This window comes from Tachysurus vachellii, chromosome 19 (assembly GCF_030014155.1).
Source record: "Tachysurus vachellii isolate PV-2020 chromosome 19, HZAU_Pvac_v1, whole genome shotgun sequence".
NCBI lineage: Eukaryota > Metazoa > Chordata > Actinopteri > Siluriformes > Bagridae > Tachysurus > Tachysurus vachellii.
The window spans coordinates 13,050,612-13,073,783 of NC_083478.1; the positions used below are offsets into that span (position 1 = coordinate 13,050,612).

Below are 23,172 nucleotides of genomic sequence, written 5' to 3' on the forward strand. Positions count from 1 at the left end.
ATCCATCTCACCGGCTATTCTTCCCTTTTTTTTCGTCCTCTTTCCTTTTCTCTCTCTGTCTCTCACTTGGACCGATTTGGCTCAACAAAGCGAACGGAAGCACGGTGTCTGCCTGAGCACATTTGCTGTCCCGCAACCTCCATGCTCTTCTTCTGGACGAAAATCCGACCGTCATCCCTAGAAATAGAGGTAATTCTATTGTTTATTTCAGTGCGCCGCTGTGGTTTGTGCGGGCGCGTGATGTTCAGTTCTGGTGAATATATGGTCCTCGTGTTAGCACAACGGCAGACGATAAACCAGTGTAATGTGACTGGATTGCACGTTTTTGCTTGTGTAAATGATTTTAATTTTAAGTATTCTGACGTTACCAAATTTCGGCACCAGGCCGGTGCGGCACAGCAGGGATTTACTGTGACCCGTCTTTTATTTATTTATGTTTTACTTCTGACACAATTTTGATATGCTTTATTTAACGTAATATGAAAAATAGTGGTTTCCTGTGATTCCTTATTTCGGATAATCCAACAAATTAGAGGCAACCCCTTACACCCCTTACACCCCCACCCCCCGCCCTTCTCAACACACACACACACACACACACACACACGCACACACACACACCACGACCTCTTAAACTAGCTAGACAGAACCCTGCACCATTCAAAACAAAGCCTGCCTCCCTTTATATAACCCACTAGATCTACTGAATAGTGTTGATAATAATAATAATGGTCATTGATAATAATAATACATTTTCTTTATTATTTGTATGCACACCACTGATCGGTCACTTTTCCTCTAAATGGGACCCAATAACCTTTTCCCAGAGCCAGAAACCTTAATTAAGAAATATGTCAGACTAAATTTAGATGTGTAAGACAACTGTTTTATGTCTGATCAGCTATAAGGGGGTAATTATAAGTTGTCTTAGGCTTGCTGTTTTAATGAAAGAGAGGGCGTGGCACTAAAGAGAGAAGCAAATAATAGGTGATGAAGCTTCAGGAAATAACACAAGCATGAACTCTATAGACTACGTGACACTGACAGAGATGCACATACAGTAAGAGATGCTACTGATTTAACACATTAATTAGTAAAGTAGGTGATTAAAGCAACGTTTAAGCGAGAAGCAGGGAATTTAAATGTACATTGAACAACCTGGCATTGTAACTAAATACTAATAATAAGTACTATACCTAATTATTTCCTATTGCGTTTATTTCAGTTGTTTTATTTTGTCACTTTATTTGTCTGTGTACTCTTTGAATGGTTGCCATACTAGCAGGTTAGGTATCAAGAGAAAAAAACTGAGGCAGTTTGCATGTGCTTGGGCCACTAGGGGACCATTGATGGTTATAGTTTTGATGGGCAGTAGTTAGAGTGAATTATCCCTTATGCTAAACTACACACACCACCTAAAAACATGAATGCCTTATTAGAACACAAGCCAACACGTATTGCAGATGTCAACGAATGTGAAATAAAATTTAAAATGTCTAGGTCTGAATTATTGTTGTAATCAATAAACATTATAGTAGATGATAACTGTTTTTATTAATTTTTTTATTTATTTAATAATGACCGCTAAATAGTAAAAATGAAATCAGAGCTAAAATGGGTCTTGCAATCTCTTAAGGGGATTGTACATTCAAATCCCAACCCTGCAAATGCCTTTTGTGGCCTGGAACCAACAGAGCAAAATTTGGCATACACTTGTTCTAACTCTCCTGTCAATCACAGTAACACCAGACAGTCATTGGCATCTGTGATGCCATGCATGCCAAACAGGACAGATAGTGCTTTAATTTAAGGGTGTCACACTGCCCTATGCTGCAGCATGGGCAGAGGTTTAAAGATCAGACTGTCTTGCTTCATGGGTCTTGAACCATGAGTTACCCTTCATGTGTTACCATAATGCTAGGAGGGTTCTGTGCTGTAGAATCCTACATTGGCCTTGAATCATATTTCCCCTGAAGGACAAACTGAAGATGGCATAAATGTGCAAGTCCTTTTTTTTCTAAAAGTTTAGGATTACTAAAAGCGTGGAGCTGTAACATAATGAAGGACACTAATAATTAAGCACAGGAGGTCTGCACACCTCTTGACATTATTGATTATGGGACGAGGCCAAACAGGCACACAGGAAATCATTTTACACTGGGGATGCTGGAATTTTAAACAGCATAAATGTAACACACGCTGTCATGTAATATACGAATGATCATCAAATCGTGTTTTTTTAAACAGAAAATGTTTGTTGACTACAATAATTTTACCGCAGCATGAGTGAATTCTCAAAACAAAAAGTGTTGAATTTACAGTTCAATATTTACTACATGTTTATTTCACACATTTGGAAGGTGTCTTGATTATGACTGCTTTGTAACAGCCAGGAAGTTTCATGACACAAGAGTTACAGCATTATATACAGTTGTTGCCTCACCACAGGTTGAGGCAACAACTGATGAGACCACAGTGCTGCTTGTAGTGTTACTGAGAAACCAGTACGTGATCTAATCTGTCCTGAAAATGTGAGTCTCTTGACTGTTCCATGACATTAAATTTAAATTGTTCTAAACCTGTTCTTGTATTGTTTATTAATAAATAGAAAATTGTACTCTTTGGCAAATTGTAGGTGTAGGATGATCTCCTTTATATAATCTTTAAAAAAACAACAAAAAACTAAAATAATGTTTCATTCAATTATTATTACATTTACTTGTGTTCAATAAAGTGAAATGTAGTAATTGTATTTAACTTACAATAAATTTGGGTTAAATTCTTTATTTATTACTTAAATTAATTTAATATTATAGTTGAAAATTGCTACATAAATATAAGGTATTCTAAATGAAGAAAAAAATTATATATATATATATATATATATATATATATATATATATATATATATATATATATATATATATATATATATATATATATATATATATATATATATATATATATGGTCTAAATTTCCACAGCTTCTTCTGTTGTCCATTCCTTTAGCTTACTCTTTGTTTAGACGGATCTCTAAGGACTTAATAAGGAAGATCTCTGCTCCACTCAGTGTGCATCTGCTCTACTCTGTGTGCCTACTAATGCCCTCAGGACTGACACACACAGAAAACATTTCCTCTTAATTTTCTGTCTGTATGGATTGCCGACTGAACATTGTACCTTCCTGAGTTTAAATGGTGTTCTGTATCCTCTGTGTGCTGACCCATGGGAGGGCAGCTTGGATGGGAAAGTGTGCATGAATAAGATATGGGTCAGGGTTTAAGGTGTTGTATATGCTCTCTGCTCTGTAGATGGAAGGAGATATAAAATGATGGCTTTCACAGTGGTTGGTGATGGATTCTTCCGTTTCCTGACTAGAGCTCATGCGGCATTCAAATGGTATTTTAATTCTGACAGTATAATTTGACTTCAGAGCAATGAGTCAGTGTAATTTCCTTTTTTAGATGCTGAAAATCTTTTCTGAAAAAAGAAGGATAGGAAAATATCCAACTCATTAGACAAGTAAGCTTTGATGATTCGGCAATTCAGATGAGGTTTAATTCTGAATTGATTTGAATCTGCCTCTGGTAATATCCCTGTAATATCCACCTTTCTCTTAAAAGTAGACACTTTACTCTGAGCCTTTATCTGAAGCATTAACACACAACTCCATTAGTATGTGGTTTAGAGTTTAGGGATAATGGATTGGTGGCATCCACTACTTTATAGTGATTATCTTTAAAGTACTTAAATGATGATCAATTGTTAAATTAACATATGCAGTAAGTAAAAGCTTTGCACTGCAATTCACTATTCAGATGTTTTTACCCGTCCCCTCATTTGCCCAAAATGTAACTTACTTAGCTTTAATGCATATATGTAGTATATACTATAGCTTTATTGTAAACTAGTTATAGAAACTGATTCATAGCAGTGTCCATAGCTGTTTCAAATCATGGATTTAGGTATTTAAGTATTGATTATAAATTGTGTAATGGGAATGGGATAGTTTTGGTATCAGTTAATATACCTTCTAGAAATTGGCTGAATTGTTTCTTTGAATATACTGTAGACTATGTGTGTGCCCTGCGATGGGTTGGCACGACATCCAGGGTGTATCCTGCCTTGATGCCCAATGATGCCTGAGATAGGCACAGGCTCCCCGTGACCCGAGGTAGCTCGGATAAGCGGTAGAAAATGAGTGAGTGAGAGATTGAGAATATAGACTATTGCCATTATATTTACCAATGCCAATCATATGTCTTAGCTGTCTGGTAGTGTGTTATTTTTTTACACCAGCTTTCTCCACCTGTTTCCTTTGTGATGGCAATTTTAGTAATTGGTCAAAACCAGGGATGTTCAATTGCATAGCCATAATAGGGAGAATGAATAGTATTTTGCTCAGCATTCAAATATAGGCCAACATGTAATTGCATTCCCAATAATTATACCAGCGTTCCCAGTAATTATACCACTGCTGCTCTCCTTCTCTGCCCCTCGGAACAGAGCATTGATCCACTCTGGTTACAGATAGGAAGGGAAATGGAATGGATGTGCCAGTGGAATTGATTTGCAGTGGATTTATTCAAGTCGCGTGTGATGTTGTGGTGCTCATATTTCAAGAGCTCATTTCTTGTCAGATTTTAAAGTTAAATAAAACAGAATTTTAAAGGAAAGGAATGTTGTAAACATATTAATTATAACTTGTAAAAAAAATGTAATAGCTTATTTTTGAGCACATTTTAATGATCATTCTGACAAGTGGATTATAAATAATATAAATAATATTTAGATTATTTACTAAAAAGGCTTTATAGCCTTTTAGTAAATAATCTAAATATTATTTATATTATTTTCTGATTATTTATATTATTTTAATCAGAGTTATCTGTTTATTTTTCAATAGACCTTCAACTAATACACATTGTCTCAAAGCAGCTTTAGAGAAATTCAGATGATGCTCTAGATATCTAATTAGACAAAACTGACAATTCCAAGAAAAAACTCCTGAAAAAGTTGAACTTTGTGACAACATGAAGAATTGAGTGGAACCAAGTTCAGAAGGGAAGCCATACATTGGAAAGCCAGCTTACAGTAAATTCATTACAGAGAAAAGGCAAATTGTACCAAATGTGTTGAGCGGATGTAGAAAGTTTGGTACCAGCATTTGAGTAAGAGTTCTGCATGGCATAGATTTAATAATTACAACAACAGCTCTTAGAAAGTAAAGGTGAGAAATTATCCACTAAAAAGGTAAGTCTTAGTCATAGATTTTCTAAAATTTTCCAAATTGGAATTTGATTTTTTTTTTTTCTTCTCAAAACGTTAGGGTATCCATGTGAGGATGCATGAATCCCTAGGACATGTACTGTGTATGCCCTTAGGTGGAACCTGTTTTATGAACGGTGTTCATGTCATCAGCTTGGTATGGTGAAAACTGTCTCGTTCTCAAAATACTAACATTTTGTCATGAACTGCTAGGTCAAAGCATGTCCCCATTTACACTAGGTGTAAGTAGCAATGTAATCTCATTATTCTCATGTGGGCCAGAAAAAAAATGAAATAGAACTAAGGATATCTATCTCTCTGGGGGCTCATAAACTTATTTTGACCTTTCTAAAAGGTGCAAATTGCCTCCGTCCAATTGTTCAAAGAGTGTGAGAGTGTTTTGCAGTACTGGGTAATACATTTACATGCAAACATTAAACAACATGTTCATTAAACCACAGTGGCCATCTTATCCTCTGAGCAACTGTTCATCTTTCATTGAGAAAATCCATGTGGAAATCAATGTTCACTATCAAGACACTGGCCTGACACCATTGTGTGGTGGACATCATTGTCATGGACATCATGGTCATGTCACTCTGTAAGGTCTCTTACTCATGGGCATTACTTAGAATCTTTAATGAAGTCGGTGCTACTGCTACCTGATAATAATAACAATATAATAATAATAATAATAATAATAATAATAATAATAATAATAATAATAATAATTGACATTTATTTGGTACTGTAAAGTAACTCATTTCAAGCTCCAGAGCTCATAAAGATGATGCCATTTATGAGACTTGAAAAATCATTATTCTCACGGCGGGGCAAAAACTGAAAGGTCCCCTGCCTAAAAAGTTCAAAAGTTTCCTAGTTATGCAATGACAGTTCATTTTAAATTACCATGGCAACTGTGTCCTACAAAGAGCATCTCACTGTTTTACTTCCCATTATCCCATCAGTGAGTAGTGTGGGTGTGTGTGGGTGTGTGTGTGTGTGTGTGTGTGTGTGTGTGTGTGTGTGTGTTGTCATTTTCCACTGTTCAGATGTCATATTAAAAGCCTGTCGTTTTTAAAGACCTGCAGATTTGAGAAGGCTTTGTAATGGTATCCCCCTGTGAAAACTGTGAAGATTTTCTCAAACATTCTGTTTGTTTTTAGCGTTAATGTCATAAGAAGGAGGGTGCAAAAAAATTCTTATTTCACAGTAGGACAATATGAATAGATGCTAATCATTAAGTGAATTTGCAATTTTTAAATTGGGTAAATGATCCTGAACTCTTATCATCTAATTAATGTTGTCTGTGGATATGCTTACAGGACGAGTTGTCTGTTTATTTGAGTTATCTCTGTGTCCTTGAAGTGTACACAGCCAGGATACTTGAACACATATTGCTTATTATATCCCTGTGGATACGTTTAGACAAATCTCATTTGTTTATTTATGTATTTGTTTGTTTGTTTGATTTTATAGCTTGTTTCTATTGACTGTACAGCATGCATTCACTTGTTAAATGCTTGCAATAACATACGATGTTATATACCGATATAATCATTACATTTCCGTTTCACATCTGTTTTCTTTTAATGTTGCTTTTAAAAATGTCAGATTAAAAACATGATGTTTTGATGCAACAGCCATCTATTTCTTCAAACAACTATTAAGGTGGGACCGTAGTTTTACATTTATTACATTTTATTTTGGCCAACTGCATACACATTGGATGAAATTACTAGAATACTAGAATACAATAGTGATACAAGATAGATGAAATGGTTAGGTGTAAATGTGCAATAGTGATATACAGGTTGTTGATATTTGTTCTGTTATTAGTAAGGTATGAATGTTATTAAATATAATTTAATGTGTTGCTTTATTATATTATGATGACAAGTGGGAACCAGAGGAATTCACTCTAAGCATTCTATGAAGTAGTTGGTTTATAAGTTGCATTTGTCAAATCCACGGTTATCAAAAATAATCACATATTCCCTTGCTTCTTGGGAGTTTTCATTTTGACTACAAATGCATTTCAGTCTCAGTAGCTGTGAATAAAGCGCTCAGTAAAGTTAAATACACATGACGATCTTGAGTTGTAATAGATGGTGGCTCTCAAAGAGGAAATTTCTAACATCACTGTAATGTGCAAAAGGTGAGGCTCCACAAATTGTGGTTAGAGAAGATATGAACATCTAGAGCTCTATGAGTGAGCAGGTAACAATACTGAATATTCTTGCCTACAGAAGGGTTTAGGCTGCTTGTCCATTGAAGAATGATTTCTCAACAAATCCACTTAAGAGCATTGCATAAGAAGGTCCCACTCTTCTATTGCCAGGAGCTGATTAGAAGGAGTGGGATGAGGTCATTGCCTCCTTTTTATTTAGCAAGTATTTGAATATTGATGTGCTTAGGTCTGCAAATAAAAAATGGGTTAAACCTGCATAGGACAAATAGGTTTTCCTTCACCATATTTCAGCCAAATTATGCAATATATTTTAGATTGTCTTGAAAGTAATCAGTTCAATGTGAAAAGTCACCACAGAGAATTCTCACACATTACTTTCTGCAGGCGAAATCTATGGAGTATTTTTTTTATTCATGTATATTCTGTATTTGTATTCTGTATTCATGTATTTGCATGTTCAGGTTGCTCAGGTGCGGTCCTGCAGCTTTTGTGCTCTGTGTCCATGACTTTCCACCATGAGCAATGGATTTCTTTAACAGATTGCACCACAGATGAGTGATTGCACTCAGAGTGACAGTGAGCCACTTGCAAACCCGGCTCCCCTTTCCTACCAACATAAATGCTGCAGGGAGGGTGTGCAGAGGAAGATAGTTGAGAACAAATGGCATAGTATGGCCGTCATTTTGTGAGAAATTGTGTGCACCGTTTTTCTGGCTCTTGGGGCATTTATCTAAGCAAGCCAGTACCATCAATTGTTTTGTTGCTGTTAAAAGGAAACCAACATAAAAGCTGTATATGGATGTTTTGTTCCTCAGTTTGTTGATTATAATACTAAAAATGCTTTTTATATATACTGTATAAAGTACACACACACACACACACACACACATATATATATATATATATATATATATATATATATATATATATATATATATATATATATATATATATATATATATACAGTATGTATGTGTGTATATCTGTGTTTGTGTGTGGGTGTGTATATCCTCCAGAACGAGCAATACAGTAAATGACAGTAAATACAGTAACTAAACATAATAAACATATCTGATCTATTTTGTTTCAGCAATAAAATTTTGTTTGTTTTTGGAACAAACAGGAGTCTATCTATGACTGCGCTGTGTCTGATACTGTACACTGAACAACATCATTAAATAGTAGTCAAACTTAAGACATAAAGAAGTTTTGCCAGAAGTTTTAAAACAGTATTTTTTTGAGGTGTAATGAATGTCTGTAAAAAAAGAATCGCTTTAAATAGTGTCATACCTCATGAATTTTATTTTCCCCCAACAGTAAACAATACATAGAAGTTTACAGACACCATGAAACAGCTAGTATGCGTCAATCTGTGTGGTTGTATTGCTGCATATAATGCTTAAATAATAGTGTGGTGAAGAGTTAAGTAGTAAAGACTAATATCAAAAAGGAAACAAATGCTCTGCTTCATGTTACTGTGATAAAACTGTGTTCCTAACTGTATGAAACTGAGCCAGGGTTCAATTTTGTTATTGCTGTATTGGGTATATGATGAGGTGTGTCTGTGTGACAAACGGGACCAAACTAAAGATAATGTTCATTATGTTAACAACAAACAATGAAGCAGAAAGCACCCTTACCTGTGCACACACTTATTGCTCTGCTAATTCATCATGCCCATCATGATGGTTTCATCATCTAATGTGGATATGGCATCACATTCTTGAGCATTGCCATTTTTCTGGCCCAAGAATGACAGAGTGAAATAGGCTGCTCCCTTTGGGCTGTCACTGACTTCATGAAATTTATGTCCATATGGACTGATGAAGTGCCAGAATCTTGCTGTGTCCTCTATGCTCAGTATGGCAAAGCCAGCAAGGGGTGCCTAAAGTTCTATTTCATAGTGTATACACTATATAATTCTCTGGGCACTTCAGAAACCCTAAAGGTTATGTTTTTATGTTCTCAATTTATAAGCAGCAAATATAATCCTTCCCAAGATACTTACATCCACAGAAAAATCAGCAAATGGATTATTCATCATCTCTTTTGTCATCAGTATTCAAGGCACATTGCCTCTTCGCAGGATTATCAAGAATCACACTGACTTCTGACAAGAACATAATAGATAAAAGCACAGTGGGGCAACCAGAACAACTAAGGGCAATGAGACCACAGCTAAACAGTTATATCTCTACAAACAGAACTTACAGCACATAAAGGTACTTAAATCTTGCTATCGACATTTTAATGACCTATTGTCTCTTAAGACAGATGCACTTTTTATTTTGTGCTCCACTGGACCATGAACTTTCAAACATGTTAACATGCAACCTCAAAGGCTGATATGAATGGCTCAAACCATGCAAAGGATCCAGATAGATAACAAAGCATTAGATGTAAAAATAGATAGTGAACAATTGACTGCTGCTTTCCTCTCATATTTATGATAATTTTTTTATTAACCCATTCGTTTTTATTCACCCATTTATTCCCCCACTGTCTAAACATGATTAGAATTTAGTAATTTTCTGGACCTTAGTGTTTATAACCTTGTATTCAAGCACTTCAAAGCAGTGTAGTAAAGAAAAATACAACATTTCCTTATATTATGTGATATGATGTGTCCTCTTAGGTTTAAACTGTATTTCAGGATCCTCCTATACGTTCACAGACGACTTCAAAGTGCCAGGCTAAAGTGCAAGGGCTTGTAAGTATAAGAGGAAAAGAATATTTTATTTTATCAAAATACACTTATGGGATGGAATGGCAGTCTCAGCGTCACATCGCAGCATGCACCCATATATCAGACATGTTATTCACACCTAGGGGCATTTTTGCTAAGTCAATCCACCAAACCAATATGTCTTTCGGAGGTGCGAGAAAAACAGAGTCCATGGGGAAACCCCACCTATACACGAAAGGGAAAGTGAACAGAAACTCCAAATAGCAACAAGATTGAACCATGCTGTTTTCCATGGGAATTTGAATAATTTATTTTCTTTTGATCTATGCTCAGTCATAGCAGCATGCTAATTAAGCGAATAACAAACTAAACTTATGTCCCATGTTACATGCATAGAGATACACCAATTGCCTTCACTTAACCCGTCTGAATGTAGCAGATCAGATGTTATTGACATTTGTAAGCAGTTTTATCTTCTATGTATGTAGTACTTATAAAAAGAGTCTACAGTACAGTAATATTGACTGAATCCTTTGATATGATGACAGATTCTCCTAAGGGGAAATAGCAAAGGGAACTTAATAATGTGTAAAGAGCTGTATTGCACTGCAGTCTTTCTGTATTGAGCTATGATATCTAATCAACTTTATAATCTAATGACATTATTTTGTCAGATAGTATATTTTAAATTAAATGGTCCTCAAGTTACTGTTTCAAAAGTGCCCCAAACAATTTTCTTATCATGGCTGAAGAACAACAAAGGGCTTGAGATAAACTGGAGATAAAATAAGAGTCCCTGCATCTGACTGCCTGTTATCTTTTACAGATGTCTGATTTAGTTTACCTGGACCTGAACAAGCATTTATCTCCTGTCAGAGATAATGCCCATTGTACATTTTAGCATGGTGTTCAATATTTTACAGAACAGTAAACTATACAATCCTCTCATTTCTTTTTAAAAAGCTATATGTGTGCTGGTCTACACACAAACACACACACACAAACACAAACACAGAAACACACACACATAGAATCTTTGTTATTCTTTACAGTAGTAGTGCCTTATGCTAACACTCAAGCCTCCAGTTTAACACAACACAACTTTGTTATTTGTATTATCATTATAATTATAATCACATTATCCAGCACATTATCCAGTGTCACAGATGAGATCAGGTTCCTTTGAGTCTGGTTCTTCTTAAGGTTTATTCGTCCTGTCGTTTATTGCCACCTTTGCCGCTGGCTTGCTCATTAGGGATAAATGTAAGCATTTTAAATTTATATCCTTAATTTATATATATCTGTAAAGCCGATTTGTGACATTGTCCATTGTTAAAAGCGCTATACAAAAAATTAAACTGAATTGAATGTTACTGTTGTGTATTCTATATATAGAAATGATTGTGGACATTATAATATAAAATATCCATTCTGGACCTGGAGGACGCTGCATAAATGGATGCAAGTTTTGTCTTGAGACACATTTTGTTTCATTAAAACACCAGCCTGGAGACAGCTATCTCCTAAGGCCTCTGTGGTTATATTTTAAGTTAGTGTCAGATATCTTTCTGACTGTTAGGAATCTCATTTTTTTCTTCAAAGGATGCAGTAATATATAAATCATTTCCATCTCAAAGCTTCAGAGCTTCCATCTAAGCTTTGTCATCTTCTCAAGTACCTGGTTATTGTCTTTTTAAAATCTCCTGGCTTATGCACAGATAGAGTTTTATTGTTAAAATGCCATGTGTGTGCTTTGAAGCTTTACACTTGAAATCCCTAGACAAGCAGTGGGTTGTGGAAATGTTAATCATAGATTTGTGACTCTACGAGTGTGGTTCCGAATATGACATTATCCATCATCCATTTATAAAAGACAGAATTAATTCAATGAGATTAACCATACTGAGAAAAAAAAATTATCTCTATATCTTTTTTTGGCTTACACACATCTGCCTCACACACAACTGTATCTGCTCATTCTTTATTTCATATTTCTAGAGGTTGTCAGGAAGAATATAAGACTTTTTTCTGCACATTCTCTATACTGTTTATGTTTGATAATCTGCAAGATTACAGATAAAACAGTACAGAAATATTTAGTGCAACAACTTTGGTTTTAGAATTTAGAATTCTTGGCTTTAAAATCGATGACATTGATGTCGGGTTCTGTAGCACTTACAGTATAGGCCTCTTGAATAAAGTGAATAATTCTAAATTGAGGAAAAGAAAAAAAAAACAGATATATATATTTTATATATAATAGGGCTGACTGGTGGAGCAGTCTGAATGAGTGTGTGAATGTTAGTGAATGGACTGTAATGGACCCATTCAGTGAATTCTCCCAGCATGTATGCAGTCTTTCCAGGATGCTAGATACATGTGTTATGTGAGCTAGTTTTATACATCAGTTGCAGCGCAAATATGGAAATCAGACTAGATGTTCATGGCTTAGTGTGGAATAAACAATAATGCTTATGAATATACAGTGGAATGAATAAGCATGCTAATCAGTTATATATTTAGATTGTGTTGTAACATGGTTACATATGGGTTTACTGTGGTGAAAAAATATCAGTATAGCAGGCAATATGAGTGATGTAATACAAGTGTTTGAATTTAGACAATTTATTTCTGTGCCAACAGGCATGCTGAATTGTAGCTCTTTGAGCTAATTAATGGCTCATTACTTAGTATTTACCAATGTAATTTTCATTTTTTGCAGTGTTTCTGGGACATAACAAGCATTAGGAATGTGTTATATGTTTGGAATGATCCCCCCCCCCCTTGTTGTGTTGTTTAACTGTTGTACACAATCCTTTACTAACCCTTTGCCTTTACATCATATAGTTATATTGATGTTGCATGTGCAAAAATAAGGTATTATTTTAAGATCTATAAGTGTATATACACCAGTCAGGCATAACATACTGTACAACAATAAATTCAGTTATTGAATTTAAGGTGTTGGAAGCAAGAAAATGGGTCAGTACATCTCCAAAATCCACATATCTTGTGGGGTGTTTTTGGTTTGTACCTACAAAAAGTTATGCAGAGAAGGGCAACCAGTGAACCATTGTCAGGGTCATGGGAATCCATTACTCATTGATGGGCATGCAAAGCTAAGGCTAGCCTGTCAGGCCTGATCCCACAAAAGAGTTAATGCTGGTTATGAGAAAGCATAGTGGTCTGGTGGAGTCCACGCCTTTTTGGTGGCACAAGGGGAGACCAACACAATATTAGACAGGTGGTTTATTAGACAGGTGGTTTATTGCTATGGCTGTTTGGTGTATATTAACTACGTATGTGCTTTGGCATACTCTTGTGATATTAGGCACATGCCTAATGTCAATGAATCTTCTTTTACTTCTTGTAAGGCAAGATTTTTTTAGCTACATAGAGTATTTTGAGGTGTAACTCAGAATATTGGTGAATTTCTTTTTGGACTGGATTTTTCAAAATGAAAATAATGATTAAAAAAGCAAACAAACAAAAAACAAAACACATGATATCTTAGGGCCTTTTTACACCTGGTCACTTCATGTGTTTTCTCTGATCCGATAGCTATCTGATTTGTTAAAACTGTTCCATTTACATTAGACCACATAAATGCGTCTTGGCTAATCGGATATCAATCCGATCTTTCTACTCCCACCCAAAATTCAGATATATTTGACCTCATTTCCAGGGTAATTGAAATGGAACACGCTTTGGTGTATGCGCTTTTCAGAATGTAATCCAAAAGAAGAAGATAAAACTTGTTATGACGGTTATGCTACAAAAAACAGCATTTACATTTTTTTTGTTTCTGGCGTGATGCACGACTCGTGAGTCACTTGCGAGTGACGTACTTCCGTTTGGGAGGAGTATAGTGCGACGTATGTGGCTTGAACAACCACATTAATTTACACCTGTCCAGTTTCATATGAAATGCGTCCCAGACCACCTCCTGAAGTGGTTTGAACGATCAGCTTTATATCCGTCTCGAAAACGTTTCGGAGGGCATTTAGACCTGGTCTTTTTACGATCGGATAGTTATCTGATCACAGAAAACACATGAAGTGAAGAGGTGTAAAAACCCCCTAAGTTTCATTTGTTTCAATAGAATTATGGGTTCTGCAGAGGCAGCCTATCCTTTTACTTAACATAAGTAAAAGGAGTACCTTCATTTCATCTTCATGATTGTCCTCACTGGTTATTTTATAACTTTAACTACAGTTTTAAGAATTCTGGCCACATTTTAAGCTTCCACTTGCTATATGTATTCACTACTTTGAACAAAGATTATAGCCCATGTTCATGAAAAGCTCCATCTGAGATTACAGAAAAGTAATTTATATTTCACACCTCTCTGGTATACAGCTACAAAACCAGTCATTGTTTCAAGAGGCTGGACAGCAACTAGAATTATTCAATATATACTGAATATCTGTGGGAATCCAATGAAGTGCATGCCACATTGAGTCAGTGTATATATTTTAATTAAATGTTTATTCCCATTAGATATCTCGTTTTGGTAGAGACTCTTTGCCTTTACATTTCTAGTAAAATGATATGTAAATTTTGATGATTAGAACATACCAAGTGATGCATAAATTAAAAATCTCTTGCATAAACAGTGGGTTTGCAATCTGACCACTGCTAGATATTATTATTATTTAATTATATAATAATATTATTATTTCACTATGACATGTTAAATTTTAATTTTTTCCATGTGTTTTTCAATGAGCAGTTCTGTTCTTTATTAACTACAACATGTAGTGATTAAATCATTAGTCATACTCATAGTATGTGCACAACAGATGGTCTTCAAAATATCAAAATATGATCCAGAAATATGAGACTGTAAGCCAAGAAAGAACATGTTAAAATGACTGAGACACGTTTTGGACATTATCTCATCAAACTATAGATGAGAATATATTATTGAGTCGGTAATATTTGATATTTCATTAGATTTTCACTTTCTAGTTGCTTCCTGTCTGAGTTTCTCTCATACTCCATGTAACAAGTCACAGCAGTTGTCACACCAGAGGGCTTAATTTATGGCATCACTTGTAATGGCATCAGAGAGTGAGAGAGCGTGTGTGAGAGAGATATGCAGAGTGCCACTGGCGTAACTTTCTGTGAAACATTCACAGCATTGCTTTGCGCTAAGTGTTTTTCACTACACCGAGAATTAAAGCAGTGAGTGCATATGCTTGCATGTCAGTAAATTAGCCATGGTCCTGAAGGTAGAGAGAGAGCACAGGGTTGATTCTGTGATTAGGTGCAGTGTGAGGGAGGTTTGCGGAAGAAAAAAATGACTGTGTAGTGCATGTGGGTGTAGACAGCCATTAAAATATATGTAGCTTTTCAAGACACAGTAAAGTGAATTTAATTTCAGCAAACAGTACATACCAAATGAAGACTTTTGTCTTGCCAGATCAGAAGGATAATATAGGTTTAATGTATTTTCTGTGGTTGCTGAACTTACCCTCTGGGCTTTAGGTTTATACAGTACCATTTTCCACATTTATCTCGTGCCTGTTTACTGGATTTATATGATGTCTTATTTATATTGCATTGATCCCTTAGTTCCACGATGCAGATAAATCTTGTTAATAATTTTAACCATTTAAAACGTTCAAAATTACAATGAAAGTGTCAAAGGTGTTTTTTTTTTTTTTTTTTTTTTTTTTTTTTAAAAATGCAAAAGATAATGAAAGAAGTGCTAGTTGAAGTGTTTCCTGAATAAGTAGGTCTTCAACCGCCGCTTGAAAATAGCCAGTGACTCAGCTGTCCGGACCTCTAGGGGAAGTTCGTTCCACCACCTTGGTGCCAGTACAGAGAAGAGTCTTGTAGTATACTTGCCTCTTACCCTGAGAGATGGTGGAACCAGTCTAGCAGTGCTGGTAGATCGGAGGGTGCGGGGTGCAGTGCGAGGAGTGATGAGGGCTTTGAGGTAAGAGGGAGCTGGTCCATTTTTGGCTTTGTAGGCCAGCATCAGTGTTTTGAATCTGATGCGTGCAGCTACCGGAAGCCAGTGGAGGGATCGCAGCAGCGGGGTGGTATGCGAGAACTTTGGCAGGTTGAAAACAAGCCGGGCAGCTGCATTTTGGATCATTTGCAGAGGACGGATTGTGTCCTGTTTATTCAGTAGTGACGTGGGAATGGTGGGAAACAGAATTTATTAAATAGTCTTTAACGATTGTAAAGTTGGACCATAAGAGTTTTAGTGATATAAAAAAATGGTTGAGTTTCTTACATGATAAACGATAGCTAATTTGGTGTATTAAGGCACCATGACATTGGGCTATGAAAGTATTAATTACTTTTGTTACTTACTAAGCAATTACGGAAAATATTCTTAACTAAAGAATCACAAAACTGCACACCATTATTTGTATTAGTAATAGTATAACAGAAAATAATGTATACTCATCAGCTCTGAATAATTAGCAAATATTTCTGGATTACATAAATGTGATCCACTATGTAGAGCTTTCCTGAAAATGTTCTTTTACCATTTTATTTCAAGGATCTAACTTACCTGAAAGTAATTTCAGTGTTTCAATATACTGTGTTGTACATCAAGCACTGCTCAAACATCCCATGTGGGTGTATGTGTGTAGAGAGGTCTGATTGTGGGACCTGTCATATGCTATTTTCTGTTAATCTTGTACCTATTTTCATCTTGGAAAATAAAATTGGTGATGGTGTTTGCATCACATCACATGTATAACAACTTATCACTTGATGTGTCTCTGTGTAGGACTGTAAGAATGTCAGAGAAGGGTTCCACTTCTGATGTGAAGAACGCCATGGAGGGAGACGGCAAAAGAACAAGAGATCAGGTAGGACCAGAAAATAATGTAGTTCCGTCCAATACAATATTACATTATTATTTAGTGTAATAGGATGCATCATACTGTACACTGGATACAAATTTTGACTGGTATTTATATACTGATTAATTTTAAATACAAGTATTTAAAATTATAATGGATTCTAAAATACCCCCAAAAGTGTACTTTTCATTTACAGCTTGTAATATATGTGAACATTGTTGTAATGTACTGGAATGTAATGTTTGTCAATGCAGTTCTAAGATTAAATGGAGGACTGTCAAGGCAGTTTCCTTGGGAACTAGTGTTTTTATGCTCTTTTATGCAAATACAAAGAAGTCCTCTATGAAAAGGTCTCTCCTACAGTATGTTGTAGTAGGGCTCACATTCTTCAGTCAGCATAGCTACCTTATTTGAATCCCTGTGTTTGGTGGTGGTTGTCAGTAAATCTGTAAGTGACTACCTATTTTCATATATAATGCTGAGATGCTACAGCACTTTAAGTGAGATGCACCATGGGAGGTGTGTTCACACTTTTATCTGAGTGAATCTTATCACACTTACTTCTTTAATTGTTTTGCTTTGACACTGCAGCATCAACATGATCCATGCTGTTTCCTGTGTAACTCTATCTATCTCCTGTTGCTATTGTTAGAATAGTGTGGCAGCAGACAAGGGCACCTAAAGGTACCTGGCTGCTTTAAATATCTTGTTTATCTCTGACAAAAAGAGGTGATAATTATGTGCATTCAGTGCCTGTAGGATTACTGTCCTCTTTGCAGACCATTAAGAGTAGCTGTGTGACTGCAATATGAGGTATGACCCACAGATAAAAATGCATCATCTTCTTTGAGAAGAAGCCGTCTCTCTTAAATATTTGAGCTTTTAGCTTATCACATATACACATGCAGAGCTTCAGTAGGTAGCCTTTATTTGTCACATATACATTACAGCACAGTGAAATTCTTTCTTTACATATCCCAACTTTGGAAGCTGGGATCAGTGCGCAGGATCAGCCGTGATAGCACCCCTGGAGCATTGAGGGTTAAGTGCCATGCTCAAGGGCCCAACAGAACTCTGATCCTCGATCAACAACCCAAGAACCTTAACCACTTGAGCAAGCGTGGCCCCTTCATTATCCTCTACCACTGATGAGGCCACCCAGTGTCTCTGCTGAAGCCTACTGCAAATCTCTCCGCTAGTGCTTCTGCATCTGCTACTGCAGCCAGCATTTTTGTTGTTGCCGCACAGCCGCACCCTTGCATTATAGTCTGATTGCTTTGATGGTAGATTAAATAAGATTCTTTGCAAGATTCTCAAATTCAGAGAATAAGAAACAACCACTGAGGGGAAAGAGCAGCTACATCTTCTGTTTTAATGCAGCAAAAGTGATGCTTTTTTCAGTTTTTGCTGCAATAATGTGTTGAAGCTTGAGCTTACTCATTTTATTTTTAGTAGGCTCAGCAGTCATTCCTGTTCACTTTAGTTCCTTTTCCTGAATTATTCCAACAATTCAGCATCAGAGGCACATATTGTATAGTCAGTAGCATTCACAAAGTGTATGAAGCATACTTCATAAGTTGCTCAGATGAAGATGAAGATGTGATGTTACGAGAACCTTTTATAGGCTATAAATGTTGGGTTAAGATTACAGCATCAACAACTTTGCTATTTGTACGGGACAAGGAAGTGACCATGTGAGAAGATCAGTTCTCAGTTTTTAAGGAAATCACTAAAGGTGGTCTAGAATGTAAGAATGTACAGCTAAATGATGGCTCAAGTTCCAACATTCCAGGTGTCATAATATCTATTATCATTTTGATTGTGGCCAATGAAGTTTTATCATAAGGTCTGTCTGTAATTTTATGAAACATTTCAGAAGTATTTTAAAGAACTTGTCATACTTCATATACACTATATGACAATTGTGTGTGCTGTACTTGCACTTTACTTTTTAGGATCATGACTCAAAGTCGGATGAGCACCGAGACACAGATGACTCATCTGAGAAAACATCCAGCAGGATGTCTAGATCCCCACAGAAATCCTCCAAAAAACCAAAGACAGTGCCTGTGAAAGTCACACTGTTGGATGGATCTGACTATGAAACTGGAGTGGAGGTATGGCAGTTACTGTCTTATGTGCCTAAATGTGTTCCTTACACAGCTTTTACAGCTTTTACATTAAAATACTACATTAAATTCAAACTCTGTTTCCAACTTGTGTGCTGTTCCTGCTATATACTGTAGTGGTTACCGACTTCCAAAAGTAGTCAAAGGAAAGGAAAACCAGTGAACTAGCAACTTGACTCAGTGATGTGCTTGGAGTGCAATATATATATATAATAATGTGTATAAACATCAAAATTTACAAAAAACCCAACAACAATTGGATGTTATAAAAAAGAATAAAGACATGAATTGTACACTAATACAGGAAAGTGCAAAGTGGCCAGTGCAAATATACAATTAGAAATGATACATATATTACAACTGAAAGAAAAAAATTAACTGTACATTAGTGCAGGATATACAATAGTGGACCAGTGTGAGAAAGGAAGGTGCATTATAACAGTAAGATTTGTGAACATTAAGGTAATGTATCTGAGCAGTGGTGGGGTAGTTTATTAATGTCCAAAGGTGGCAAATAACAGACCATGCTGGTTCCTGGGTGTTGTTGATTAGGCCAGTTGCGGGTGGAAAGAAACTGTTTTTGTGGCGTGATGTTTTAGACTTTATAGGCCTCAGCCTTCTGCCAGAGGGGAATGCCTCAAAGAGGTTGTGTCCAGGATGAGAAGGGACAGCCACAATCTTAACTGTGCACTTTAGGGTCCTGGATGTGCACAGATCCTGAAGAGGTGGTAGATTGCAGCCGATCACCTTCTCAGCAGACCGAATTCAATTCAATTCAATTCAATTTTCTTTGTATGGCACTTTTATCAATTCCCTCAAAGCAGCTTTACAATAGTATGGAAACAGAAGAGAGACAAAAAAAGAAAGTAATATATAATAATGATAAGAAGAAGAAAAAGTAAGGATAAAAATAAATAAATGAACATATACAATTAAAGTTTAAAATTAATTTCAAAAATATTAACTTAAAATTTTAAGTACTCTATATATATTTCTATCCCTAATGAGCAAGCCGGAGGCGATGACGGCAAGGAAAAACTCCCTGAGATGATATGAGGAAGAAACCTTGAGATGAACCAGGCTCAGAAGGGAACCCATCCTCATTTGGGTGACACTAGACAGTAAATAATGTAAATGTAAATAATGTCCTTTCTAAAATAGTTTATAATAGTGCAACCAACAGCTCCTGGGGAACTAATGGGTCATCACAAGCTCTGAGTTCATCACAGACCTGATTGCTGATAAAGACCAGACCAAACAGCTGACTGACACATTGGTTCAAAGAAGGCATGACAGTCTTCAGCCAGCTCCATCTACAACAATCCCATGAGACACTGGCTGACCATGCAGCTCAATCCCTGGCAGGGTGACCACCGAGCAACGAGACTCTAACCAGGGGTAGAAAATCAAAATTGACAAAGTAGCTCCGTAAGAAGAGACGAACAGGCTAGGAACTCGGAACATCGGGAGCTCGGGAGTGGCATGTGTAGCTATGAGAGAGAGAGGGAGAGAGAGAGGGGGGGAGGAGAAAAATTGTTAGGTATGATTGTAATCAGGTGATGGACAACATAAATTATGTGCAAATTGCAGACATGGACCCCGGCAAGACTAGCTATGACAGCATAACTTAAAGGCTAGAGCCAGAAAGTGGCACAGACATGGGGGCTTTCTGGGATGTAAAGTATCCCACCACTCCACAGTATGCAAACCTGAGTGACTTGCGAGGGTGGTAAGCTGACAACATCCAGACATCCCAGTTCACCAAACATTCTAAGCACATGAACCCTTCAGATCTACTCCTTTACCTAAGAAAAGCTGTTCATAAAAAGCTAGGCTAAACAAATGTGTTTTTAACCTGGAATTAAATACTGAGACTGTGTCTGAGTCCTGAACACTAATTGGAAGTCTGTTTCATAACTGTGGGGCTCTGTGAGAAAAAGCTTTGCCCCCTGCTGTAGCCTTTTGTACTTGAGGTACTACCAAATAGCCTGCGCCTTTTGATTGAAGTAGGCGTGATGGATCATAAAAAAACAAAAGATCTCTCAGCTACTGTGGCGTGTGACCATTAAGTGCTTTATAGGTTAGAAATAGTATTTTATAATCAATGCGAAACTTGTCTGGGAGCCAATTCAATGAGGATAAGATAGGGGTGATATGTTCATGTCTTCTGGTTTTAGTTAGGACACTAGCTGCTGCGTTCTGGACTAACTGGAGCTTATTTATGCTCCTACTGGAACATCCAGACAGCAAAAGATTACAATAATCCAACCTAGAGATAACAAATGCATGAACTAGTGTTTCTGCATCATGTAATGACATATTTCTTATCTTAACAATATTTCTTAGATGAAAGAAGTCTACCCTTGTTATATTATTTATGTTAGCTTCAAATGAGAGACCGGTATCAATAATCACACCACTGTCTTTTACTTCTGCACATGATGTAATAGAAAGACCATCCAGAGTAACTCTGTAATCAGAAAGCTTACTTCTGGTTGCCTGTGGACCTAGTAAAAGCACTTCTGTCTTGTCAGAGTTAAGTAGGAGAAGGTTAGTAAGCATCCACTGTGTAATGTCCTTCACACAATCTTCAATCTTATTAAGCTGGTGACTCACATCTGACTTATCTGAAACATATAGCTGCGTGTCATCAGCATTACAGTGGAAGCCAATACCATGTTTACAAATAATTGCACCAAGGGGTAACATATATAGGGAGAAAAGCAATGGGCCTAAAACAGAACCTTGCAGAACACCGAACATTACCTTAGTTTGTTTAGAGTAGTCACCATTTAGATCTACGAACTGATATTGATCTGTCAAATAAGACCTGATCCAGGAGACCAACAACATGTTCTAACCTATCAAGTAGAATAGCATGATAAGTGGTATCAAAGCAATTCCAGCAAAGAGACACAATCCTGATCAGAGGCTTGTAACAGGTCATTTACAACTTTAACCAGCGCTGCCTTTGTGCTATGATGAGGCCTAAATCCTGACTGATATATTTCATGAATATTATTCCTATGTAGATATGAGCATAACTGCTGAGCTACAACCTTTTCTAGGATCTTGGAGATAAAGGGGAGGTTTCATATTGGCCTATAGTTGGGCAGCTGGCTTGGGTCGAGGTCAGGTTTTTTAATCAAAGGTTTGATAACTGCTAGCTTAAAAGATTTTGGCACATATCCAGTGCTAAGGGAATAATTTATTATCTTTAGAATGGGTTAGATGGCTACTGGTAGTCTCTGTTTAAAGAAACACGTGGGTAGGGGATCCAGTATGCAGGTTGATAATTTTCTCTTGAAGGGGATTAAAATGGTCTAAATACTAATCAAAAACAGAAATATTATCTCTGGCATTATCAATTTGTTTAGTATTAAATTAATGGTCTTAATTTTCGGCCTGATGCTATCAATGTTTCCATTGAAATAATTCATGAAGTCATTACTGCTACAAATCGATGGTGTGCTCTTTGTTATCTTCAATAAGGCTGGAGAAATACAACAATCTAGCAGCACTAAGATTTTTTTTTGTAGCTATGAAGGCTTTCCTTCTATGCTAATTGAAATACTGATAATTTAGTTTGACGTCATTTACGTTTTAATTTCCTAGCTGATTGTTTTATAGTTTGTGTGTTGTCATTGTACCAGGGTGCAATTTTTTTTCTCTCTAATTACTTTCCTTTTAAGTGGATCTACATTATCTAGGGTGTAACGAAACACTGACTCTAAATAGTCAGTCACCTGATCAAGTTCGGTGGGGTCAGATGGCGATCCGATCATGGATGTTAATTCTGGGAGACTCTCAGTAAATCTCTCTGCAGTTGCAGACATAAATGTTCGTTTAACATGGTGGCATGGCAAATTGCAATATCGTGTCCGCAGCGCATTTTAAACAAAATGAGATAACGGTTTGGGATATCTTCTGATTGTGCAAGAGTGAAAATAATTTCTATATTTAATCCAAAGGTTAGAATAAGATAAAGCGTGTGACCTCCATTATGAGTTGGTACTATTACATTCTGGTTAAACCTTACTGAATCTAAGATGGAAACAACTGCTGTTA

General features: G+C 36.4%; 1 protein-coding gene across 6 annotated transcripts in view; it reads left to right on the forward strand.

The window, feature by feature from the left end:
• Nucleotides 1-23,172, forward strand: part of si:dkey-178k16.1 (protein 4.1) — a 59,222-nt gene continuing 36,050 nt past the window's right edge. For 5 of the 6 annotated variants that reach the window (XM_060893993.1, XM_060893995.1, XM_060893996.1 and 2 more), the window contains exons 1-3: nt 1-189; nt 16,900-16,981; nt 18,931-19,092. In XM_060893993.1, coding sequence (XP_060749976.1) covers nt 16,910-16,981; nt 18,931-19,092 — 234 coding nt within the window. In that variant the 5' untranslated portion in view covers nt 1-189; nt 16,900-16,909. The remainder of the gene's footprint in view (nt 190-16,899; nt 16,982-18,930; nt 19,093-23,172) is intronic. The other variant, XM_060893997.1, reaches the window with a different exon arrangement.